This window comes from Podarcis melisellensis (genome assembly GCF_964234715.1).
Source record: "Podarcis melisellensis genome assembly, chromosome: 5".
NCBI lineage: Eukaryota > Metazoa > Chordata > Lepidosauria > Squamata > Lacertidae > Podarcis > Podarcis melisellensis.
In genome coordinates, this window is record NC_138537.1 from 35,691,907 (window position 1) to 35,710,943 (window position 19,037).

The 19,037-nt window shown below is 38.2% G+C and overlaps 1 protein-coding gene across 7 annotated transcripts in view; it reads left to right on the top strand.

The window, feature by feature from the left end:
• Positions 1-19,037, top strand: part of FARP2 (FERM, ARH/RhoGEF and pleckstrin domain protein 2) — a 64,322-nt gene that overhangs the window by 3,980 nt on the left and 41,305 nt on the right. For all 7 annotated transcript variants that reach the window (XR_014168179.1, XR_014168180.1, XM_081910354.1 and 4 more), the window contains exons 2-5: positions 529-761; positions 14,840-14,944; positions 16,835-16,877; positions 18,122-18,200. Coding sequence is in view for 5 of the 7 variants with exons in the window: in XM_081910354.1 (XP_081766480.1) it covers positions 558-761; positions 14,840-14,944; positions 16,835-16,877; positions 18,122-18,200 (431 nt within the window). In the remaining 2 variants the exon portion in view is untranslated. The remainder of the gene's footprint in view (positions 1-528; positions 762-14,839; positions 14,945-16,834; positions 16,878-18,121; positions 18,201-19,037) is intronic.

Here is a 19,037-nt window from a genome sequence, read left to right on the forward strand (position 1 = left end):
TTGTTTGTGTTTTGCCCCAAGATGAAGTAGTGAGAGGGATGACATAACTCTGAGGCTCTTGCCAACTTCAAATCCTCAACAAGTAATTAGTAAAGCAACATATTCTAGTATCCTTACTTCAAAGATTGAATTTCAGTCTATTTTACAACTTTCTTTGAAAATGGATTTGGTGTTTGAGCCCCAAATACAGAGTGATGTCCTGAATGTGTGCACCAATTCTCATCTGGATGTTTTAATCTTCAGGGGAGATTATTGTGTTGTGTCTTCCTTGAGCTGGATTTGGAATTCACAATTCTATCCTGAATATGTGTACCAACTTAATTTTTGTATCTCGGTGTTCAGAGGAGTTGTTACGTTACTCACTCATGCATGCTGAACAGGAGGAATTGCCCCCAAAATCTTGTTGTGGGTAGTGAGTGCACAGAGCTGTAGAGCAACTTGCAGCAGCTAGTTATATTTTTGCACAAATTCATGGTGTACTGACTTTAAAAGTTATTAAAATAAATTATTTGTATTTTTCTCTCTTAGTTCATTGGATTGTTGCTTGATGGTGGAAAATGGGCGAGATAGAAGGCACTTACAGAGTGCTGCAGACTCCAGGTTCTCGTTTGGGAGTCCAGAAAAATTCTGGAGTGAGCACCCTGGAACCAGGACAGAACCTCTCCTCTGCTATAGCCTCAACACCTGCTAAAACACATGAGAGGTCTCTACAAATAAGGATAAAGCATTTGGACAACACTGTGGAGATACTTGATATTGAGGTAAAACTTTCAGTATAGCTTTGGATTTTTGTCTGTATGCAACATGGAAAAGGGATTCATTTGAGAAAAGGAGTGAATCATAGAAAATGCACTTAATGTGGTTAAAAGGTCTTTAGCTATTATGTTGAGGCATATAGGAACAACATGTAATGTTACAAATATAAGAATCTCAAGATCAAAACAAACACATGGTTTAATTAATTTATTTTCTCACTAAAACCCCATTACATGTGGGAGTTAAAACAATGTTAAACCACCATGGTAAAAATGTATTTACCTCCCCATATAGTCTGTATGTAGCCATGTAAGCAGGTGTCCTGTTTTTTTTGGAGGACTGGTTTATTGTCAGTGCCCCTGTTCTTAAATGGGGTGGAGGGATGATATGAAGCAAATGGGGGAAGTGAAGTGTTTTTTCCATTTTTCTGTGTTTGACTAATGATAAGGAGTGCCCCCAGCCAAAATGTTTAAATATTGTGAAACCTGGAGGAAGAAATATATAGATTAACAGGATAGTCTTGAGGATACCACCAATGTGCACCTTGGCTAGGGCCAAATTGGCTTTTTCTGTTCCCACCTCCCCACCCCACCCCAATCATGCCTGTGCTCATATTGATAGAAAACAAGAATTTTGAAGCACCTGTTTAGGAGTGTTCTAAATTATTCTTTTCTGTAGTTTCACTTGGAGGAGAGAGGCAAAACTAGATTATCATTCTAGATCATCATTAAGCAATTAGTGGGGGAAATGCTTTATGCCATTTACCCCTGGTACTTTTAGGCAATGTATTTCTTCATAAATGTAGGATACGTTTTCATTACAAATGGTTGTACAATTCCTTTAGTCATAAATGCTTCAAAACATTGCTAGGTGAAATTTTCTTGCATAATTCAGATATGAAGTTCTTGCTTAAAGTTTCTGAAAGAAAATCTAATGTAGCTTGATATATAGTTTTATTACCAAAGAAGTACAGATTTTATCTTGAATGTGTGTCTCTTATAATCATATTTTCCCACAATTGGAGCTTCCCAAATGTGTCATTTGGTGTAGGCTGTTTGAATTGGCTATCATACTAAATAATGTTTCCACTTCTTGATACAGACTAGTTGCCCACACTTTCAGATGCACTGTAATAGAGTGAGTACTTTATTTTGTGTTCTGTAACTATGTTTTGTGTGAATTCTCCTCCTGCACTAACTGATGCTGTGACCATCACTGACCCTGATTAAAAGAAAACCAAGTATGTTCCTTTGAGTATTTCAGTGTAATCCACCTTCATACAACTAGGGGAGAGGATTTTCTAGAAGGGATTTTCCAGAGGTGACTTAAGTATCCTGTGACTGCTTAACAAAATATATTAACATGCCATCAGGGTGCAGTTAGTTAATGCACATAGCCAGTTGCAGAGCACATCTTCCAGTTGCACAAAGAGAGTGGAAAAATAATTCTTAAATTCTTTTGAAAGCTATTGAGTATTAGAATATTCTCTTTAGCTATTTTTAAAATAATTGTCTGATACTTTTTCTTTAGATTTCTTAAATTACTGTTTGGTATTTGAGTCATTTTAAGTTTTCCCGGCTTGTTGCAATAAGTTATCTATGTAAGGTCTGAATCCCACAAGTGAAAATGGCCTGCTTTCAAACTTTCATTAAGTTGGGGTTAGACAAGTCAGAGTCTATTATTTTATCATGTGTGGTTTATGTGCCACTTCAACAGGCATGGTATAAAAATGGGCACACTTTGCTCTTGTTGTCTTAAATCAGTATTTTTATGTCTTGATTTACTTAAAATCAAATCTGTATATGGTTGACCATGACTCACTACATTCTGAGGTCTAAAATAAAGAACTGTTTTTGGAACTCAGAAAGTTTATTGAGCTATACAGGAAGTAATCTGGAAGTTTTTATACGAGGCTGTGATTTCCTGTGGTTATACAGGAAAAAACAGCTGCTAACTAAAGGGAAATATAAAAGCATAAATACACAAACAAAACTGCAGTTAGGCTAAAGAAGGTTTGTTGATTTGAAGGACTGATGGAAAGAAAAAGATGTTAAAATAATTTCATCAGCTGACGACTTGTAAACACATTGTAGGAGTTTGTGCTATGAAGTTACTTTTGACAATATGTGCATACAGCATGTAGCAGTTTTTAGGACAGCATCTGGCAAATGCCCAGTATTCCATACTGCTCCCAAAGAAGGAAATAGACTTAACTCAAAAGGTTGTTGTTTTTCCCCCCTGGCAGAGACAATCTTTTCCTTATTCTGATTTTTCTTTTGGTCATTCTTTCATAATGCATTTGTTTTATTTTGTGAAGCTGTATGCTATGAAAGTGTTAACCACTTTAAATGTGCAAAATGGGGGAGGATGAACTCTTTCAAATCCCTTTAAATACTGTGCTACAAGAATCAAAAAGATGTTAGGATAGTCAGTGCCTTGTTGGTTGAGTAGGAAAAAAATAGACAAAATTCCAGAAAGAATCATTGCCAGATGTTTGTCATGACTCTGAATACTCTAAATATGGCCAGTTAACTGCCTTGAGCTTATTTTTATCTGTCCTTACAAGAGACCTATAATTCATGGCTGTGGATATTACAGGTTCTTCTTAAAAAAACAATTTTCAATTTCCATTCTCCCTGTTATTTGGACTGCTATATTGTTAAGCCTGTTATTTTGTTAATGGCTTGACTTTCTTTTGAAATCGTTTTTGAGAACAACTGTTTTACCTCCCATGAACTACAAGCCAGTAGCAAGAATTGGGCTTCAGCTAGCACTTGGTTTAGTTGTGTTAAATTGTGCTTCCTTGACAAAAGAACTCATTTGTTCCTGGTAATGGCATTTCCTTATAACTGATTTTTCAGTGGAACATATTTGAGTTGCTTGGGGGTAACTAAAATTGTTATCTAGCACAGAGACATAGTGCCCTAATTGGCAACTACATTGGCCAGTAGCTTGTCTGCTCTTTGGCCTGCTTCTCATGTCATGTTAAGCCAGTATTAAACCCTGGTTTATTTAAACAATGGTTTATTGAACAAACTAGGCTCAAGTTAAATGATGATCTGCAGTCAGTCAAACTAGCTGTAATTTGTTTCAGCATATTCTGTTCTTCTATTCCACTTCTTGTCCTCAGCTGTCTCAACCTGACATCCACTAAACCTTTGTGGTGCCCAACTGCTGACATTGCCTCATTGCCTCATTTCCCTTTCCATTGGCTGGCTGTGTCAAAACAGTTACCCTTCCCCTTTGTTCCTCCAAGAAATATCCATACTTTGCACCTTTAACACATTCCATTTTTCTCTGCAATTGCACTTTTATTTTTTGTTCCATAACTGGCATGCAGTACCATGAAGTCATGCTTTGAGTTTAGTAAGCATTACTTGCTTTGGCACTATTACATCTCATTCTCTCCCCTTTCCTTCTGCTGCTGGAGGGTTTCTTTTTTCTTTTTTCCTGGAAAGACTGCTTTTACTAATTCACATTTAAGTACTTTCATTTTTTAGTTGTAATAAATGTCTAGATCTCATAAGAACATAGTTGAGATCATGAAGGATCAACATCAGAAATGTTTATTGGGACTATTTGACAAATTAAGGAATGCAGTACAATATTAGATCATCACTCCCTGAACTTCAGAGCATGGGAAGTCACCCAAAGATATATAATTTGGCATGATTGTTCAGCTTTTTTGATTGTATGATAATTTGGAATGTTTTAATGTGGTTTTTATTGGATTGCTAAAATGGAAAATTTAATCATTTTTTAAAAAGAACATAGTTGAAATCAGTGCTTTTTTCTGGGGGATGCATACCCCTAAACATTTTGTGAATCTAAGTTTGGCTTCATTGAGGAACAGTATTTCAATATTAGTAGGAAAATGAGAGTATCCCTAAACAGTTTTTTTTTAAAAGAAAAAAAGCACTGGTTGAGATTAACAGTTTCTGTACTCAGTTGACATTGACACTATCTCAGAAAAGATGCTGCTGTTACTGCCCCTTAAGAACCTGCTGGCAGTAGAGACCTTGGTGGTGTTTTGTGGACTACATTGTGCCAGCCTTTGTCACTTCCTAGTCTGTAACACAGTAGTTCCTTGTTCTAATTATTTGCATTTACCCAGAATTTACACATAGTCCTTGGAAGTGTCATGGAGATGGTCAGATTATGAGGAGAAAGGGGAGGGATTCAGGGAGTTCAAGCTGGATAACCCTGGGGAGGGTCCTGGCAGGATAGGAGAGGTGAACCCCCAAAAGTGTCTGAGCCCAAGCAGAGGCCGGTAATCAAGGAGAGCTGCATCCAGGGGAGAGACCAAGTGGTCTGGCAGAGGAGCTTTACGCTCCTGTGACACCAGGACCTCTAGTCAGATCCCTCTTGCTGTGGAGTCAGCCCCGGCACTGTCTCCTTCAAGGGAGGAGGCAACTGATGCTGAGCCAGGAATTGATGCTGAGCCAGCACCCAACCCTACTTCCATCCCCACTGGTGAGGCACTCTTGTTGACAAACTTTGTAAGCCCAACCTATTGAAGAAGTGCCTGTTTGCTTGCCCCATCCCAGGACTTGGCTGGTCATCATGCTAAGTACTATACCCTCACTGTCCTTCAACAGGAAGATGCAGGGTATGTGTCTTGGTTTACACTTAGCCGTTTTTCTATACCTTTTATGCATCTGTTGTACCTTCTAACCCGCACCTTGCCTTTTTACCATTCTGATTTATTGATTAAATAGCTCATCAGAAACTGAACTAAGAGTTCAAGTTATTCATCAAACAGTGAAGGTCAGGACAAGAATCTTCTTTGTTTTTCTGAAAATAAGAATACATTGCTATACAATGTAAAATTGCACAAGAAAATGTTTCTTAAACTTTATTACCTTGTTTTGCTTCTCAAAATGTTAAGCCTAGCATGTACTGCTTTTCCTCACCAGCTATTTCTGTCCCTGCACTTTTGCAACTCCTGTTTCCATGCCATGTCATCACTGCTCTAAGATAATTCTTACCTTGCATAAGTCATGGACTTGCCATCCCATTTCCTTTAGCAGTCCTAGTGAGAACACCTTGGGGAAAGTCTATGCACATAGGTTTAGCATGAAAATATGCAAAATACTGGTAGTTTCAACACACTCCACCTTCTTGGAGTTCTGTACTTCCCAATTTGTTACGTACGGGTGTAATTTTTGTAGTTGTTTCATTGTCTGCCTGGTAATGAATTATAGCACTGCTAAAATAGTAATTCCACATTACTGAAAGTTATGAAGAGCTATATGAGTTTGTCATAGCACTAAAATAAATTCACAACATCTGTGCTATATTAAGGATTATATAAATAATCCTCAAAAGTTGCAGGATTATATTTGTCCTTGCTTTCTATTATTTTTATCCTGCTGTTTAGCTTAATAGCATCACTGTGACTTATAACCGAATAAAACAACATCAAAATGTCACAGCATCATAAAAATGGGATCAATGATGTTGGGACCTACCAGTTTGGTCTGTGAACAGCAGATATGAGCAGGGCTACAATTTGAAGCTGATAATTTCACTTTAATGAGTTTACTGTGAGAAGGGAATAGAAGAATAAGCTATTGCTCTTTAAAATGAAATGTTTAACTTAATAGCTGCTGTTGGAACTGCTGAGTGGAAACATCATCTTATATCCATCTGTCATGTAGCTGACTTGTTTGATTACTTGAATTCCTGAGTAAACTGGTGTATCCAGGTAGCTCATATGTATTTGTATGTATGTATTTTTTTCTCATGAGATTTTAATGGGTCTGCAGCATGTTCCTGGATTACATGTAAATGTGTGAGTGACACTGTCTTCAGATTTTGAAGTTTATCAGAAAAGCTTGAAGAAACTGGGGCAGCAAAGCACTTAGCATTATGTCTTGTGTGCTGGTCCCGTTTTAAAGATTTTCTGAGAGTTTCTAGCATAGCTTGCAAAGCCAAGATGGATTGTTTAAATAAGGCTGCTGATGTATTCCAATCTTGTGGACATGTTTACCTGCTATTAACATGGTATCAAACTACAATGTTTTGTGGGCAGTGACCTCTTCAGTCTTCTGTGTGAAAAGCCAGGAATAGCCAGATCAAGATTTTATATCATTGTATCTACTGTAGTGTGTTGTGATTTTGATGGCAGAAGCTGAAATCCAGAGAAGTACTTTGGGTTTACCCAGGGGTCTCTGCATGTCCAGTGGAATTCCTGACTCCCCCCCCTTTATACAACTGAACGTAAGTCATATCATTACTCTCTAATAGTGACCCTAAAGTGACCTCTAATAGTGCTTGTAGAGCTAACACAACCTGGAATTATTTATTTCTTCAAATGCCAGTGGAAATAATTTTTGTGATTGTATGAATAAGGCTTATTCTGTATCACAAACTGCTTATCAAACTCCCTTCAGTTTCAGAGGAGATTTTGTAGGGGGGATGCTGTTGAGAAAACATGTCTCTTGGTCATGCAAAACTAGTCATATAGTTTTCTGGGCTTAGGTGACTGGAAACAGTGTTCCTTGTACTTGTCACAATTATTCTTCAGTCATATTGATGTCCTCAGTTTGTCAGGAAGAATACTAAAATAATTATTCAAATATTTAAAAGAGCAAATGAAGATTGTTTTTGACTGAACTCTGTGCAGAAAGTCCAGCTTGTGTATAGTCATGCTTCTTAACTTGGAGAAGGAAAGTGTGTTCATGTCCTTACAGTTTTGCTATACTTCTGACTTAATCTTGCTTGTTATGTTTCATTGAAGACATTTAATTTCTAAAAATAAAGGACAACCACTAATTCAATTACATTTTGCTTCAGTTTTTTAATGACTAAAAGGGGATTGTATCTGACTAAAATCATATGAGTAGAGCTGCTTTAATCATCTTAATATGAGAGTCAGATACAAATCAGAGCTTTTAGAGGGTCACAGAACTTCCTAATTATTGGTGCATCATGAAATGCATTTACCTACTACATTTATATTGTTTCGTTTGTTATTGTGTTATATATTTTTGTATTTTTATACTGTGATCCTCAGATGAAGGTTGGTATATAAATTCAATAAATAAATAATATACCACTTTTCTGCAAGTGCACTCAAAATAGTATGTAATTCAAAATAGTGGCATACAATCTTATAGATAGGAAAGAAAAAGAAATGAGTGAAAGAGGGGAAATGTTCATGTACCAATCTTGCATAGTGTTACATACTTGTTTTAATGGCCAGGTGGAATGGCTAGTGAGTGAGATTGAGAACATTCATTACCTTCCTGCCCAGAACAATAAATACAGTGATTTGGTCTGACTGTAAAATAAGAACATAATAAGAGCCTGCTGGATCAGGCCAGTGGCCCATTTTGTCCAGTACCCTGTTCTCTCGCTGGCTGATCAGATGCCTGTTGGAAAACCTCAAACAGGACCCGAGAACAAGAGCACTCTCCCTTCCTGTGATTTCCAGCAACTAGTATTCAGAATCATGACTGTGTCTGACTGTGGAAGCAGAGCATAGCCATCTTAGCTAGGAGCCACTGAATTCCATGGTTTAACTGTGGTATGTAAAGAAGTACTTTCTGTCCTGAATCCTCCCTCTCCAAGAGAGGGAGAAATTTTCTTTTCCATCCACTTTCTCCATGTATACACTTCTATCACATCATCTCTTACTTGCCTTTTCTCTAAATTAAAAAGCCCCAATGATGCAACCTTTCCTCTTAGGTTGTTGCTTCATCTCCTTTATAATCTCTCCATCCCATGTAATCTGGGGAATAGCTGCTGATGGAGACTGTTCTGGGAGAGTTTTGAGTGTGTGTGTGTGTGTTTTCTAGCATTCAGAATTTATTTGGCATCAAAATCCCAACCCTATAATGAAATTGATTGTTGGAAGAGTCATGAAATGTCAAGGCTAACTTCTCTCTAACACTACTGTAAGATCTTAGGAAGGCACTCTACAATCCAGCTTTTGTTTAAAAGTACTTAATAGAAACTCCTGCTATGTTCTAGTGTGATTGAAATTGGTAGAAACCTTCTACTTCCATTTTAGTAAAATTTGCTTACAATGATAGTGTATAAATGAAAATGTATTTTGAAATATACCACCTATATACTAGATGGAAATGGCATAATTAATATAAAGGTAAAGGGACCCCTGATTAGGTCCAGTTGTGACCGACTCTGGGGTTGCGGCGCTCATCTCGCTTTACTGGCCGAGGAGCCAGCGTACAACTTCCGGGTCATGTGGCCAGCATGACTAAGCTGCTTCTGGCGAATCAGAGCAGCGCATGGAAACGCCGTTTACCTTCCCGCTGGAGCGGTACCTATTTATCTACTTGCAATTTTGAGGTGCTTTCGAACTGCTAGGTTGGCAGGAGCTGGGACAGAGCAAGGTTCGTAGAGGGCCATTAACAATACAAGGGAACTCCTCCCCCACTGCCTCAGGTTGGAGGTTGCCCGGGCAACTGCTCTGGGGGAGGGCAAGAGATTTCTGGGAGCTCACCTCATCGTGGGGATTCGAACCGCCAACCTTCCGATCGGCAAGTCTTAGGCTCTGTGGTTTAACCCACAGCACCACCCGTGTCCCTTTTATAATTAATATACAGTTAATTAAAAAGGCAAGTGATGGAAGATAACCTGTTCAAGATGTTCAAAGTTTGGATTGAATGTAATCAGCTAGTTCATACTGAATTCTTATTCGCAAGCCCTACATTGCATTCCTCTAGTATTAGAGCGATAACAGATAACAGTTGTTGATATATTTGGGTCAGTGCTTAAGAATGCAAACCGTGCTTGGAATGCATTTGGAAAAGTCTTAAAGATCTTCATATGTTTAGTACTAGATACCGGTTAATGTACACGAGCATGTTGTCATTACACATGTGTCCGTTATTCTGTATGATTTAACAGTTAAGCCCTTGCCATTACTTCAGAAGGCACTCCATTATGGATATATTGCTTTCCTGTTGCCTGAATTCCATCCACCTCCTTATTCTGACTAATGAGTGAATTGCTGTGTGAATTTGACTAGAGTAGAATGTTAAAAATAATGTAGCTTCTGAAGACTCTTCAGATTGAATTTAAAAGACAGGAGGCTGTGTGTGGGAAGCTGAAAAGAGACCCCAGAATTAAGAGAGTTAGGAGAAAGGTGCCTGCTAGCTGTGAAAAAAGTCAAGATCTGATTTAAGAATGAATTGAGTCAGGAATAGTTTTCAATAAATAAAGGCAACGACATCATGGAGGAGAAGCCAAGGAGAAACAAGCTATTGCGAGAATTAAGATAGGGCCTACATACAGTGCTTTTTTCTGGGGGGACACAGGAGTACGCATACCCATAAACATTTTGTGAATCTAAGTTTGGCCTCATTGAGGGGCAATATTTAAATATGAGTAGGAAAATGAGAGTACCCCTGAACATTTTTTTAGAATAAAAGCACTTCCTACATATAAGGGCATATAGGGTCTACGGACTGGAAGAAATTCGGCTGTTAGCAGCTTTGGAGCCTGTATGTTTGTGTTCTAGGCCCAAGGAAGTAACACAGCCAGGGAGGCTGCGTTTGAATTCATAAAGATTTGAATTAATTAATTTTCACCAGCTATATCTTAAAGATAAAGCATATCTTTAACAACTGTAGGTTGATTATATGTTATCTGAAAGATGGAAACTGCTCTCATGAGGGTGTACCATGAGAGTGTATAGTAAAAATGAAATGCACAGGTGGATAAAGGGGAAAAAAACCTGCCCTAACAAACCTTCTATTCTAATGATTTTGGAGAGCTTGAAATTTAAAAGCACATCTTGTTTCTTCTTTCTTAGTTGAAAGTATAATTTATGGAATGTTAAGGGTGGTACTATCATAATGTTGTAACCATACAATTGTGGCACTGTATGAATAAACCTTGGCAACATAGGTTTCGGATATTACTATTGAAATATTTATGACCTAATAAATGTTTTGGAATTTTGCATTGTCAAGACTGCATAGTACAGAATGTACAGTACAGAATTTTGCTTTGTGTAGCTTGAATGCAAGTAGATGTGACATTAAACCAGGAGTAACAAATCCATGGCTATGTGTATGGCCCCCAAACTTATTTGACGCTTCTCAAGACCCCCCAAATTCATTTGTTTAATTTTATATTTCTTTATGGACTGCTCCTGTGGGTCCCCCCACTGTAATGTCATGGTGTTAATTGTGGTTTTTGGGGTGCTTTTGCCCTAAAGTCATTGTCAGCAGAAGCAAGGCTGCAGGCCTATCACTATTTTATTCAGCAGTGCTTCTGCAGGGTTCAAAAACCTTCATTTGAAGTTCTTCATGTTTGTTTTTAATTTGGTTGCTTCCGATTATAGTTGGAAAATAGTGCATCTCTTTGGAGCAGTGTACAACAGCTGAGACATCTCTCGCGAAGCTAAAGCAGCAGAATTCAAAACACAGTACGGTAGTTATAAATAACTTCAGCTACTTAAAATACATATATATATACACACACACTTTACATATATTTCATAAGCATGCCGTCATGCTATAGTTTGACTGGCCTCGGACAGGTGGTACTACAAGCTACAGTGATGAGCTGTTGGGCCATTGAGTGAGTGGTCGAGGAAAGGAGAAGGTATCCAGAGGATATATATGCAGGTCCAGGTGGTCCAGGTCCCGCTGATGTGAGGAGGGAAGTAGTGGATTGAGATGTAGGCAGGTGATTAGGGTAGTGGCCCAGGTGAAGCAAGGAGGAGGGATCCAGATGATGTGGTAGTTAGCTGGTTCAGACAAGCCATGGAGGTATGGAGAGGTCTGAGCTAGTGGAAAGGGGGGGTGGAGGCTGGCAGGGTTGTTGAGTAAAGATCCTAGGGTGTTTGTATGAATGCTCAGATCCTTGTGTGTATGTGTGTGTGTGTGTGTGTGTGTGTACACATGCACAACACACATACACTGTCACACATGTATGCATATACCTATATATGTCTAGGTAGAGATAAGCATTTGGCATTTTTAGTAACAGCACATATACCACAGTTCTATAGAACATGTTGTGTCAGTCACTTCTCTCCTAGCTTAGGCTTATGAAATCTATTTAAAATATATATTCTGCAGCAGGGGTGGAGAAACTTTGTTGGTTGGTGAGCTAGGTATCTTTGGCTGATGGGTGGGGCCACCCATCTGTAAATCGTCTGATGTCATGATGATATCCAGTGACTGATAGGTGGGTGGGCATGCATGTGGGTGGGACAAAATAGCACCCAGTAGGATTGAATCCTCTGCTCAACAGCTGATGAGCAAATGATTCAAAACTGCTGGTTGCAAGGGGTATGTTTTGCCCCCAGCAGGATTGAATTGCACTCCCAGTCCATCAGCTGACATCACTCGTTAATGCCAGCTGATTGACAGGTGGGTGTAGGTTGGGGAAAATGGACTTGCCAAATGGGACCCCTTGTGGGCCAGAGTTCCCCACCCTTGTTCTACTGTAAAAAGTGGTCTGTAGAGGCAGCTTCGAACAATATCATAACACTTTAAAAATAAAATTGAATGGTTGTTATATTTGAAGACAATTTCCCCCCTCTAAACACTGGAGATACTTCAAATAGTCCAAAAAGCTGTCAGTATACATTTGCACATTTTATATTGGAGAGTTGCACATTTTTTCAGTTGACTATTAAAGGATGTGTCTTGCTCATTATGAAACTATTGATCAAATCACGAAGGCAAGAGCTAGGAAAAATTACTGAAAATTTTGTTGTGCATTAATTGTTGATACATGGTTTGTCTAGGAGTCTGGAGAGATGAAGGAAAGTATGGATTACCATGCTGGGGCAGGTGAAGGTTAAAGTTCTTGCCTCCTCTCTTGCCAAAATATACTGTCTTCTGCCCAGGCACTTATACTCCACCTCCCCAGCTATTGGGGACCAGTTGCTCAGTTTTCACCCCCACCCCTTTACTCTATTATTGTGACCACAGGCTATTGCCACATGATCAGAGAAAAGATAGTCACACTGGTGATCAAATATCTGGTGATCTTGGGGTGCTGTTCTGGACTGTTTCACAGGAGTCTGACCAGGTGCTGTTCCTGGGTTTTTAGGTATCTCAGGCATTTTGTTATTGTGGTGTTGAAATGCCAGGCTTTCTTCCAAACATATTGTTCTTGTTAGCAGAATGTTCTCTTCAAAGCTAAAGATTCATTCCTCACTCACACGACTTACAATCTTTTCATTTTCTATTTAGAGTAATAAAGACTGATATACATGAAGCAAAAGATGCAATATTGTAGAAATTTAAAAGCGGTTTTTTAATAAATAATGGTTACTAAGAGTTGGGATAGACATCATGGTGCCCATCAGTTGATGTTGCAGTTATGTTGGCTGCAGGAGTTGCCGGAAGGTGTACAAGGGACTCCACTTTGGTTTGATTAGGGTTTACTCCTTAGTGGAGGAAATTGCAGGTTTTAGCATCAGATCAGCCACAGGTTGTAGTGACATCCAAAGCCAGACAAACTGTGGGCAATCGTAAAAATGGTTTTCTGAACCAAGCAAACTTCAAACAATAATTTCTGAAGATGCTTTGTTTCGCTAACTATAGTTAAGATTAACCATGGTTTAACATTTGTACAACATGTTAAACTGGTTAAGTGAAAACTGAAGCAAAATGATCTGATGATTTTGTGGCTATGCTGGAAGAGTAGAGTATGGGGATTATGGAATCCTGAGATTTTGACCAGCTCACACAGGTAAACCATAGCTTAGTGTTGTGCTCAAGCAAGGTCATTACGTGTGCTAGAGCAGGGACGTCCAACTCCCAATAGACTGCGATCTACTCACAGTATAAAAAACTGGCAGTGAGCTACCCATTGTCGTTTGATGGATCAATGTTGTTGAGCTTTTTTTTTAGGGAGCAAATGAATGAATGGAACTGAATAAGCATTGTGATATACACAGAACATAATAAAAAGTTGATTATATAAAACACACAGCTGAGGGTCCTGAATCCGCAGTCAAATAGTGGACCTTAATATGATGGTCCAATTTTTTTGCTAGGAAGGAAAAGTTGCTGAGCTTTTTTTGGAAAGGCAAAGTTGTTCAGCTTTTCTTAGGAAGCCAGAGTGGTTGAGCTTTTTAAAATTCTTTTATTTTTTTTTATTTTGGGGGAAGGAGATCCCTGAGGGACCAGAGATCTACCAGGAACACCCCGCGATCTACCGGTAGATTGCGATCTACCTGTTGGACATGCCTGTGCTAGAGGATCATGGAATCAGTTTTAATCAAGTGAAGGCTTTAAAGTGTTTTGTATTGGATTTAATGAGTTTCTAATATATTATTGAGCGATTATCTCACTCACCCCTGAAAAAGTATCCATTTTTAAGAGAGAAAGTTACAAAAATATTCCCAGGTTCCTTAGTTTAACTGAGCTGTACACGTTTTTCACTCCAGTTAACAGCTATTGAAATTTTGAAAGAAACCGCTTCTCTATAGCACTCAGAAACATCTCCACAAGGGAGCACAGTCTTTGACTGACTTTTAGCTTGTTTCAAAACGAAGCATTGAATTCAATGAGGCATTGGATTGAAGGTGGATGATAGGACCAAGGTCTTAAAATATTGACTTAAGAGAGATCTTTCTTCTGTATATAGTCAGAATCTAGTATATATTTTCTCCAAGATGATCTAAAACCTTTAAAATAGCCTGAGGTGAGAAACCTCTTCTTGTTATAGGTTCCCCTGGAACTGGATAATGAGTGATATCCATACTCATTTACTCTGACTTTGACTAATTGGATATTGCCCAGTCTTTTTGATATGTATGATATGTTTGATATGTGTTCACGTAATGTTTCTCAGCTTGCCTTTAAGACTTTACAGAACAGTGTATCTATTAATAGGCTGTGTATTTTTATATGGCATGAAAATTTTAACAGTTGTGGTTCATTTTTTTGAATGCAGGCCACATGGAAGTGGCAGAGAAAGAAGAATTCTAATGCATTGTGTTGATATATGTGCAGAAGTAGCATTAAATTGGCATGAACTATTTTTATCTTTTTGTTTCCAGGTTAAGCCTTGAAACCAGCTTTAGCCATTACTTTTCAAGTAAACTCAACTTTACATTTTCACTTTATTTTATTTTTTCTAGTCAAAATGTTATGGCCAGAAACTGCTGACAGAAGTATTTCATCGGTTGAATTTGGTTGAATCGGACTACTTTGGAATTGAATTCCAGAACATGCAGTCATATTGGGTATGTAATATATTTTTATCTGAATATAAACACCTTTAAATAGATGTGTTTTCAGCTTTGTTTTTAAAGGAAGACATTTGGTAGTTCTACTCTGGTTAAATTTGCACAAAAATTCCTTTAATGTAGGAGGAAGAGGATTATATTACAGGTAAGCAAAGCTGCACCATAGTGATGCAGCTGCAGTTGTTTCAGATAATAACCCTACACAGTTGTGTTGAATGCTCTTTTTTGGTCCTTCCATTTTAAAATCAAGCACTACCTACTTTGTTTATTATGGAGCTCTCTTAATTTGAGTGTTTAGTTCCTTTTCAATGAATTTTATTAGTTTTTGCTATGATTCAAAAAGAACGGTGTTTCAAGAAAAGACACCAAACCACTTGATTAGCATTTTTAGAGTTGAAATGGAGTGCTGTATAAATTGGAATCTCATTTCTACTGTGTAGCGTTTGTACTGTATCTTTTGACATAGAATCAAGATGTTGTGCTACAAGGGATAAAAGTAAAATGTAGATCAAACAAAACTGTTTAGAAAGTCCATGACTGGGATCAAGTAATATAACCTTGAGCAATGAAACAGGCCTGACAATACCTATGACATAAATGGCATAAGGCTTGATGTGAAGTCAACTAAACACGTGGTGGAGTGCACCATTGCACATGTTGTGTGTTGGTGAAGTTGTATGGACTACAGTGGCTATCCCAATCCATATACTGCCATAACTGGGGAAAGGCACTGCTAGCCACAGAATTCACTTGGACCTCTAATGACAAAGGTTTATCTAAACTACATACCTGATTGTTCAGAGGGAGTGCAGTATCTTCAGGATGTAAGAACCTACCCACAGAGCCTCTTTCTTACCAGGTTTCAAACTCAGTTTGTTGGCCCTTATCCAGTCCACAACTGCATTCAGGCATAGATCCAGGACTTGCACAGCCTTTCCAGATCCAGATGTTAAGGTGTAGTAGCTATAGATGTTAAATAGCACTGGGGACCAAATTGTGCCTTGCAGAATTACATAACACAAGTGCAGGAGGCCATAGAACATTGATGTCCCACTGTTACTCTCTGAACTCACCCACATAGGTAGGAACAGTGCTACTGTAATACATTGCCTCCTATACTGATCCTGAACAGTTGATGTAGGAAGATATGGTCAGTGGGGTTAAACCCACTGAGAGATCAAGTAATCGTAACAGCGTTGCATTTTCGCCGTCCCTCTTCTGAGGGTGACAAAGACTTGATTCAATCATGAAACCAGGCCTGAACCCAGATTGAATTGAATCTAGACATTCAGTGTACTCAAACGACACTTGCCTGATGTACTTCATTTGATGGCAGAATTTGCATATTTAGATGTAGATTTCTATCTAGACCTTTTGCAAAAAAAAACCTTTATCTTTGACGTTATTTTTGAAGTTTGCATGAATAAATGCATTCATATACTTGAAAGGAATTTCAAGTCATTCATTCTAATCTTTGCCCTCTAGCTGTATTATCTTGGGCAGATTTCATTCAGTCTCCTCACTGAAACCTCCAGAAAGAGTTGCCATAAGTTTCATGGGCAAGGGACTCTGTTGCACAAGCATTAGTGTAAATGAATTTTCCTGTCATCCTTCTGAAAGGTGCTCTGCCATAACTAGAACTCAGTGCTTTTCCTTCATTTGCTTCAGGAAACTTCTTTCTTTCTGCTACCTTTTCCACTATATTTTTCACTATCTATGTATAGACATTTTGAGGTTTATTCCTTTAGCTAAAACATTTGTTTAACTGAAATGGGGGTGTAGGGAAGTATTGGTTTACAGGTGCTAGAATTATTTTAGCTGTGTGGTTTTATTTACTGCTGCAGTGTTTGCTTAATTATTTACCTAAGCCCTTTTTTCCTTGTTCAGATTTGGCTTGAGCCTATGAAACCTATAATTAAACAAATACGAAGTAAGTATATATACTATTTCTATTAGTGTTTCTTTCTAGAATTCTAGCAACTTTTTGGTGCTATTCTTAACATGACCACATTTGGAAGATTAAGGCAGGATATCTATGAGCTGTGTGTACCCACATGCAGCCCCTTTGCTGCCTCTTTGTGCAAGCGTGAAACCATCCAGGAAGCCAGAGTTAACTGTAGCTTCCTGTTAAGTCTGAACTGAGAACTATGGTTCATGTCTCCCAATAAGCCAGGGTTTTGTAGCATGCTTTTAACTGTGGTAAGGTGCATGCAGCTCATGCCTATGCTACTTTATTAAGCCAGAATATGATTGCCTGACTTTCCACATCCTGGTACCCTACAGAAGTTTTGGGCTACAGCTCTCATCATTACCAGCTATCATGGTCAATGGTGAAGATGATAGGAATATTCGTCCAAGACATATGAAGGACACTATGTTGGGGAAGACCGTTCTAGAGATTTGAAGCAAATGAAGATAATCTGTTTTGCATGACACACAGGTTCACTTAATCAATGGAATTGGAGAACATTCATATGGAAAACACAAAAAAATGAAGTTTTTTTAAAGCAGATTTACAAAATTACATTCCCACTGGCTCATTCAGCAATTCAAATGCTTTGTTTTTAGAAGGTTTTGTTAATTAATTTCATCCTGCCTTTCTGTTTCAATAAAAAAATGACTTGTATCAAAAATAAAAATACAACAAAAGTAAACAAAACATTTTAAAATGCTTTAATTAACAGAGAATTCACCTGTTCCACAGATCAACATTTGTTTTCTGGCTGCAACTTCCTTAGAATTTGGATCACCTTAGGAGCTTCATGAGATCCTATTCCAGTTTTTTATTATGCCAACTTCCCACATTCATTCAGCCCATTTTACTGTTCTTTGGTGTTCTTGTATTATTTTGGCGCCCAGTTTCGAAATAATTCCTTTAATCCCTTTCCTTCCACCATTTAGTAGTTTTCAACAGCTACCTACCACTGGCACTTTAGCTAATATAGGTTCCTCTCCTGTATTTCAGATCACTTGCTTAGGGTGTATATTACAACCATGTTTCAGAATTATGTTGGTATACTTCAGAGGTACTGTATTTAAGTTGAAATGTTCATGATCCATTCAATAAATACCTAATTCCTATTACCTCATGTTTGAGAGTTGGCAATTGGTATTCAGATTCAGTGTTTCAACTATAAAGGTAAAAGTTAATAGAATGCATTGGTTTTATTTTAGGACCAAAGAATGCATTGCTTCGTCTAGCAGTAAAGTTCTTCCCTCCTGACCCTGGTCAGCTGCAAGAGGAGTACACCAGGTAAACAATGTGGCACTATTAATTCCACAAAAATTTACAAAAGTTTTACCTGATCTAATCAAGTGGCAGTGATGCTTCTTCAGCTGTGTACAGCTGTGTACAGCCAAGGATGTGTTCAAAATGTCCATGTTTAAAAATTGTCTCAAGAGATAAAGAACTTGTTTGGCTGCTTGGTGCAGTGGTTTCAGGCTGTTACCCTGACCTGTGCATATTTACATCGGAGTAAAGCCCATTAAACACAACAGGACTACTTCTGAATAAACATTTATAAGATTACACTGGTATGGTAGTTTACAAATACTGGGACTGGTTCTTCAGGGTAGTAAGTCATATTTCTGTTAGTTGCCTTTGGATGTTATGAATTTCAGGATTGTTTATCTGATATTTCTCGTTCTGTTCCCAACTTGCTGTGCCATTTGATTGTGTTCTCTTGTGTCCATGCTTTGAGTTGAAAGTACATATGAATGGTGTCTCCTGTGTTCTTAATGAGTCTCATTGAAGTCTTCCTCTTGCAGATCTACTCAACTCTAGCCCTTACATACCTGTTTTTCTGCCGAATTGTGCCATTTGTGTTTCCTATATTGTCTACTTCAGCCCACCTACATACCTTTCCATCAGTGATTCTGTGCTTGTCAGTTTTTCTATTCAGTTGTGATTTTTGAGTTTCTGCTAAAACTACTTGCTGCCGTTTTCTGTTGTTTGCACTCCTCCTTTCCTAAATGACTGCCGTTGATGGCTGCAGGGTATACTGGATATGTTGCTATATTTGAAAAAGTATCTATTTCATAGTTTCTCCTAAGTCATAGGAAATGGGTGAGGATGCATGTTCTATCATGC